Source organism: Chenopodium album, chromosome 1, assembly GCF_948465745.1.
Source record: "Chenopodium album chromosome 1, dcCheAlbu1.1, whole genome shotgun sequence".
NCBI classification, from domain to species: Eukaryota; Viridiplantae; Streptophyta; class Magnoliopsida; order Caryophyllales; family Amaranthaceae; genus Chenopodium; species Chenopodium album.
Genome location: NC_137834.1, coordinates 71,983,729 through 71,991,783, shown reverse-complemented (window position 1 = coordinate 71,991,783; position 8,055 = coordinate 71,983,729). Strand labels below are relative to the sequence as shown.

Here is an 8,055-nt window from a genome sequence, read left to right as displayed (position 1 = left end):
AGCTCCTTTTGTTCTTTATCTGGAACACATATCTCTTTCACTTGTTTATTAGATAAGCTATCATCTGTTTTTTCCCTTCCATTTCTGTAACTTGTTTAGTAGTTTTTTTTGTCTCCTCAAGGTTCTGATACGCTGGTGCCTGAAGATTCTCATTTGTATCATTTGCCTGGGAAATGTGCCTTGCTACAACATCTGCTTCTGTGACATCTTGGTAATGCATGTGAATAGCCATCTGATCTTGAAATTTAATTCCTCCTTTTGCATCATCTTGCTCCAGCTTTTGTGAGAACTGATTTGCTTTGGTTTTTTTTGAACTCGCATCACTTGTTGCTAAATTATTTATGAGAGAATAGCTTGAATTGTATTGATCATCTTGCTCCAGCCTACAAAAGATAACCTACACAATATAAACTGTTTCATATAAACTTCCATAAATCTATCATAGAATATCACTAAGATATATTATTATCCTAAATATAATATTATGAGATCTATATGGAAAATATATCAGAATAATATATTTTCCTATATTCCTAACACCCTCCCGCAATCGTAACGACTGTAACACGAACGTTAAGATTGGAAAGTCGCACTTTGTGGAAGTCGATTGAGTTGCACTAATATGTTGATGTCGCCTTCAATTTTTTTTTATTTAAAAAAAACGAACTTTTGCTACCACGGCCTTTTGCTGGTGTCCATGGTCTTCTGTCACGGCCCTTTGCTGGTGTCCGTGGTCTTCTTTGCCACGGCCCTTTGCTGGTGTCCGTGGTCTTCTTTGCCAGGCCCTTTGCTGGTGTCCGTGGTCTTTTGCAAATTTTTTTATTTTTTATTTTTAATAAAAAAAATACGCCAAACATGGCTTTTCTTCATCTCCTTGGAGATGCAATAATGGAGGAAGCACACTCAAACACTGCAACCTAGCCAAATCATACATGATCATTCATATTGATCACATACACCAATAATAACCCACGTATCACATGGTTATTCCATAAAAATAAAACAAAAATGATTAAATAAAAAATAAAAATTTCAAAGAGCAATACTATTGCATAGCGGAAGCAAATTTATGAATTCCACTGGTGGGTTTAATATTCTAACCCACCGGCAGGGGGAGAATTTGTGTGAACGGTCCCAAGATTTTAACCTGCTCTTGATACCATGCTAAATTATTTATGAGAGAATAGCTTGAATTGTATTGATGATCTTGGCTATTTTTTAAAGCCTACAATAGATAACCTACACAATATAAACTCTATCATATAAACTTCCATAAATCTATCTTATAATATCACTAAGATATATTATTATCCTAAATATAATATTATGAGATCTATATGGAAAATATATCACAATAATATATTTTCCTATATTCCTAACACTTGTACCTCTTTCTAACTCAGCAACATCTGTAATTTCTTCGGCATCTAATGCAGATGATATATCAATCTCTACAACCTTTGGAGGAAATGTTTTCTTGTCGTTTATCTTCTGAGTTTCCATAAATGTGTTGATATCAAAATCATGCCCCATGTCTCTTTGCAGAAGAGCCACTTGTGAATTTGATCAATTCATCTCGAGGATGCCCCAGTTTCTCATGATGAGAAACAAATTTTGTTTCTCACATGGCATTTTCGTAAATAAACCAACAACTTTATTCAACTTTTTTAACTGTAGAGCCCACAATACTGAAAAAGTTGTTGATTTATTCACGAAAATGCCACCATGAGAAACAAATTTCGTTTCTCACCATGAGAAACAGGGAATTTCCCATTCATCTCATTGGATTTAGTGAGTTTTTGTAGAAATTCATGGCTTTGAACTAGGTGATTAACTTGCTCAAAAGCCTTTTTCTCACTTGGTTGCTTATAAGCTTCCTTCATGAAGTCATCAATAGAGCGCACCTGGTTCACTTAATGGGTTAGTTCTGGTGAGCATTATAACATGGCATCTACTACAAATAAAATTCAAAGAAGTTTTAATAATAGTCCATAACTTCGTGAGTGATTCAATTCTGCTAAAATATAGAGAGAATTTGATAAATTAAATAAACTCACTCACTTGAGTTACCATCATGATGGCCATGGCTAATAAATAATACATCGTTTCCAAACCCGATAGAATTAGGAAATAATCAAAGATATCAAAAAGATATTATGCTAGCCATAAAATATATACTAAGCATAAAATATGGAAACTAAATATATCCTAATTATTTCCCAAAATATATCCAAAATATATCCTCCAAAATATATCCTCCAATACCCCCCTCAAGTTGGAGCATGGGGATTGTAAATGCACAACTTGGAAAGAAGATGATCAAACTGAGATTTCCCAAGCGCCTTAGTGAAAATATCTACAAGTTGCTCCTTAGTGGAGACATAGGAAGGAGCAATTAAGCCCTCAGTAATAGCATCACGAACAATGTGACAATCAATCTCAATGTGTTTTGTACGTTCATGAAAAACCGGATTTCGAGCTATATGTAAAGCAGATTGATTATCACAAAACAACTTGATCGCCTTAGGGTGTTGGACACCCAAACTCAAAAGCAATGCCTTCAACCATTTCAACTCATGTGTGGTTGAAGCCATGCACCGATACTCAGCCTCGGAAGAAGAGAAAGATACCGTGGGTTGCTTCTTGGTTTTCCACGAAATAGGAGATTTACCAAGAAAAACTAGCCAACCAGTCAACGAACGACGGGTAAGAGGACACGCCGCCTAATCTGAATCACACCAACCCTGCAAAGTCAGGTCACTATCTGCACTTAACAAAATACCTTGTCCTGGAGTACCCTTTAAACAACGAACCACCCTGAGAGCTGCTTCCCAATGCTCAATCCGAGGTTCGTGCATAAACTGAGAAATAATATGAACCGAATATGCCAAATCTGGTCTAGTCACCGAGAGATAAATCAACCGCCCTACTAGTCTACGATAAGACTCAGGATCCTCAAGTAACTCACTACTAGCAAGAATAAGCTTGTGGTTCTGCTCAATCAGAAAACCACTTGGTTTCGCACCCAATAGCCCTGCTTTAGAAACAATATCCAAGGTGTACTTTCGTTGACACAAAAACAAACCTGATTTACTACGAGCAACTTCAATGCCCAAAAAATATTTCAAAGGACCAGGGTCCTTCATCTTGAAACAGTCACCAAGATAAGCTTTGAACACAGTTAATGCAGCGGAATCATTCCCATAAATAATAAGATCATCAACATAAACTAAGACATTAATCTGAACATTGCCTTTAGTGTATGTGAAAAGAGAATAATCAGAGTAAGATTGAATAAAACCGTACCCTTTCAAAGCTGTAGTGAGCTTTTGCAATCCAACATCTCGGAGCTTGTTTCAACCCATACAAAGACTTTCTCAAACGATAGACCAAACTCGAATCCGAGCTCTCAAAACCTGGAGGTAATTTCATGTACACCTCTTCTTCAAGATCACCATGTAAGAAAGCATTATGAACATCCATCTGTTGAATCTCCCAGTTTTTTGAAACTGCTATAGCAAGAAAAGCGCGAACAGTAGTCATTTTTGCAACAGGAGCAAAGGTCTCACCATAATCAATACCTTCTCTTTGATGATTACCAAAAACAACCAAACGTGACTTGAGACGTTCAATATCACCATTAGACAAAAATTTTGTCTTATACACCCAATGACAACCTAGTGCTTTCTTGCCGGGAGGAAGATGCTCCAATGTCCAAGTTCCATTATCTTCCAATGCCCTTATTTCTTCTTTCATAGAACGTTGCCAACCTTCGGATTTCATTGCTTCTTTAAAGGATTTTGGATCCTTTCCCAAAACAACGGCTGTAAGAAATTTGCGATAATTCACAGAAAACATGTCACAATTTATATAGTGTGCTAGAGGGTAAGGCGTACCTGAAGGAGGGCATGGAGACGGAGTGGACAGAGACGGATTTTTAGCAAAAACTGAGTGAGTCACTTAGTCACGATGACGAACATTGGGAATTTTTTCACAGAACCCCCTACCTAAGGGTTCTACACTCGATCGGTGGTCACTCGACCCATCGCCCGATGGAAATCCATTGGGGAAGGCAGAACTAATGGGCTGCTGCTGGAAAGTCGACCCTGCGCCCGCGGCCTCACCTCCCGCGCCCGCGGCTTCACCTCTCGCGCCCACGGCTTCACAGCCCGCGCTCGCGGCATCTTCTTGCGGGGAGACATGCTGTTGGGCAGCAGACTCCGCGGCCTGCCTGTGGGATGGCCCCTGCTGCCGCGGGTAGGCTGCGGCATGGTCTGTCTCGGGCTGCTGCGTGTGTTGGACAATATTTTCGACACTCGTGGCAGCTTGTTCATTGATCTATAAAATGCTCTCGTCTCCCATAACTACCTCATTATCATCAAACACCTCATACTCCATGAAATCCTTATGAACATCATTATTTTGATCAAAATTCGTGGACTCTATATACACAACTTCCGGACTACAAAAAGGAAACACTTCCTCAACAAATTTCACATCACGTGACACAAAAAAAAAAAAATTTGACTCAAGGTCATATAATCTCCATCCTTTCTTCCCAAAGGGATATCCCACAAAAATACATTTCCTACTTCGACTTGCAAATTTGTCCCCATTTGTTTTCTGATTATGAGCAAAGCACAAACATCCAAAGATACGAAGGGCATCAAATAAGAGAGGTTTATTGAACAAAATTTCAAATGGAGTTTTATTTTGTAACAAGGGAGTGGGTGTACGATTAATTAGGTGAGCAGCGGCAAGAACACATTCCCCCCAAAAATAAATAGGCAAATTCGCTTGAAACCTTAAAGCTCTCCCAAATTCAAGAATGTGTTTTTGTTTTCTCTCAACTCTCCCATTCTGTTGTTGAGTCCCCACACAAGAGGTTTGAAAAATAATTCAAGTAGCACTAAAATAATCATGCAAACAATTAAATTCAGTGCCATTGTCACTTTGCATAACCTTAATGGTTTGAGAAAATTGTCTATCAACCATAGCAACAAATGCTAAAAACATTCGAAAAACCTCAGTTTTATCAACAAACAAGTAAATCCAAACAGCTCGGGAATAATCATCAACAATAGTTAAAAAATAACGAGCTCCACACGAAGAAACATGTCGATACGGACCCCACAAATCACAATGTATTTTCTCAAAAATCCTAGAAGCTCTACTATCACTCAAAGTAAATTTATCTCTAGGATGTTTAGCACGCATACATACCTCACACCCTTTAGAAAGATTATGTTTATTGCCACTAACATGAGGAAGTAACTTAACCACTTTTTCTGAGGGATGACCCATTCGACGATGCCACAACTCTAAGGTAGTCCTTGCTTCACCCACATCAATGTGATTCACCGAATCTGAATTGCTAAAATAGAATAATTCGTCTCCCCTAACTCCCGTTCCAATCAGCTCCTTCGTTTGATCCTGGACAACACACATATAAGGGTTAAATTGGACAGTACAATTAAGCTCATCAATAATTTGTGACACAGAAAGCAAATTGCAACTCAAATTAGGAACATAAAGAACCCTGGTTAGAATAAACTTGTCCGACAAACAAACAGAACCAATTAAAGAAGCCAATACGGTGTCAAAATTGGGAAGACCAATAGGACACTCTAGAAACTGCGTATCAAACAACCAAGATTTGTCTCCGGTTACATGATGAGTTGCCCCTGTGTCAATAATCCAAGAGGTAGCATCAAATTGTCCATTCAAACCATTATCGGGAACATTAACATTACCAAGCAATCCCGTAATTGCATCTGAAACACCATGGACCGGATATTTCCCCCCCTGGACTCCAAAAACCACACGTGTGAGAGGGGGTGACATAGGAGATGTTTCATCATCCCCGGCCATAATATGAGTTTGGAAAAAAAAAACAAGAAATTTTAACCTGCTCTTGATACCATGCTAAAATATAGAGAGAATTTGATAAATTGAATAAACTCAATCACTTGAATTACCATCATGATGGCCATGGCCAATAAATAATACATCGTTCCCAAACCTGATAGAATTAGGAAATAATCAAAGATATCAAAAAGATATTATGCTAGGCATAAAATATATACTAAGCATAAAATATGAAAACTAAATATATCCTAATAATTTCCCAAAATATATCCACCAAAATATATCCTCCAATAAATTCACTGTATTTCTATACTTCTATGTCTCCCATTACCCCAAAACTTGGTATTTAGGAAATTTCCTAACATTTCAAGAAGTGTTTATAATCAAGTCAAGGAATGTTTCAACTACTTTTATTTTTGTACACCTTTTATGCTTCCAGTAACACAAAAAATGTTGAAAAAGATGCTTCAAAATGTTAATTGTTTTAATTAAATTAGTCAAATGTTAATCGCAAATTATGCTCCTAAATAATAGTAGCAGTATAGTATGGTAGTACATAAAATTAGAGTCAACAAGTGTAGTGGGGAAAATTATGGTACATGATTGACCACTACTTACCCATGTTTCCTATATTCTTGGCACTAGTTAGTAAGTTGTTAGCTTAAAATTAGCATTGTTAGTATTAGACTTTAGCCTATATAAATGCCTTTGATGTACGTTATTATTTACTCAATGAATGCAGTAGCTTTGTTTACAACATTTTATTCATATATTTGCATTCATAGTTCCAACAAATTGGTATCAGAGCCATTTGATTCTTAGGGTATGTGAGGTTAAAAAATCGTGAGAGTTCTAATGTCTAACCCAAACTACTTTTCACTTTCTATTCCCACATTCAAAGGGGATAATTATAGTACATGGTCTATCAAAATGAAATCATATTTGAAAGCCATGAGTTTATGGGAAGCAATTGAGAGTGATGTCTATCCAATTCCTCTTTCACAAAATCCAACCGTAGCCCAAACCAAAAAATATGATGAGGATATGGCAAAAATTGCAAAGGAACTTTCGTGCCTACCTTCGGCAGTGTCGGATGAAATCTTCACAACTATTAGGGGTTGTGATACTCCTACAGAAGCATGGGAAAAAATTAAGGAGGAGTATGAAGGAAACCATCAAACCAAACTCATGGCTTATCTTAAACCTTAAAAGATAGTTTGAAATGATGGCAATGAAAGGTGGAGAAGGTGTCAAGGAGTATGGGAATCGGTTGATGTGTGTGGTCAACCAAATCAAGCTACTTGGTGGAGTTTTTACAAGCCAAAGAGTGGTTGACAAACTTCTTGTCACTCTTCCGGAAAAGTACGAAGGTAAAATTTCTTCACTTGAAGATACTAAAGATCTTTCCAAATTAACATTTGCAGAATTGATCAATTCACTCCATGCGGTGGATCAAAGGAGGACCATGAGAAATGAAGATGGTGAAAACAAGAATGAAAAGGCCTTTCTAGCAAAGTCTCCTAATCAAAAGGGGAAAGGCAAGTCTGTCCAATGCAACAATTGTCAAAAGATAGGTCATGATGAAAAGGAATGTTGGCATAAGGGAAAGCCGAAATGTTTCAAATGTCAAAAATTTGGGCATTTGGCAAAGAATTGTAGGTCACAAAATGAAGAGCAAAAGACCATGGCAAAAGTGGCCGTGGAAGAAAATTTATTTTAGAGTTGTGGGTGAGAAGTGCACCATGGAGAGAAGTGCTCCGAATTCCAAACGAGAAATGTTGATGAGACGTGCATCAACCAAGACAAAGTCAAAGGCAATGAGATGTGCATTGCGGTTGAAGAGAAGTGCTTCACAAAAAAATTATCAATTTTGAAGCAAGGGGGTATGTTGAAAAATATGCTTCAAAATGTTAATTGTTTTAATTAAATTAGTCAAATGTTAATGGCAAATTATGCTCCTAAATAATAGTAGCAGTTTAGTATGGTGGTACATAAAATTAGAGTCAACAAGTGTAGTGGGGAAAATTATGGTACATGATTGACCACTACTTACCCATGTTTCCTATATTCTTGGCACTAGTTAATAAGTTGTTAGCTTAAAATTAGCATTGTTAGTATTAGACTTTAGCCTATATAAAGGCCTTTGATGTACGTTATTGTAGGCGTCGCTCGAAGTGCTCCTACGTT

General features: G+C 37.3%; 1 protein-coding gene across 1 annotated transcript; it reads right to left on the bottom strand.

The window, feature by feature from the left end:
- Positions 1-2,270: 2,270 nt before the first annotated feature.
- On the bottom strand, positions 2,271-5,871 carry LOC145635346 (uncharacterized). The gene is made up of 4 exons (XM_081686628.1): positions 5,097-5,871; positions 3,678-3,824; positions 2,783-3,034; positions 2,271-2,479 (listed from the first exon to the last, which is right to left on the bottom strand). The coding sequence occupies exons 1-4, from the start codon at positions 5,869-5,871 to the stop codon at positions 2,271-2,273; spliced, it is 1,383 nt and encodes a 460-aa protein (XP_081542754.1).
- Between the last annotated feature and the right edge of the window lie 2,184 nt (positions 5,872-8,055).

What these genes read in the sequence shown, in the direction of transcription:
- LOC145635346 (XM_081686628.1), bottom strand. Translation starts at nt 5,871, where the DNA reads ATGGCCGGGGATGATGAAACATCTCCTATGTCACCCCCTCTCACACGT. An exon ending in TCCCGGCAAGAAAGCACTAG is followed by an intron (nt 3,035 to 3,677) that starts GTTGTCATTGGG and finishes TTTCTAAAGCAG; the next exon opens with GGCTATTGGGTGCGAAACCA. An exon ending in AAAGGGTACTCCAGGACAAG is followed by an intron (nt 2,480 to 2,782) that starts GTATTTTGTTAA and finishes CTTTACATATAG; the next exon opens with CTCGAAATCCGGTTTTTCAT.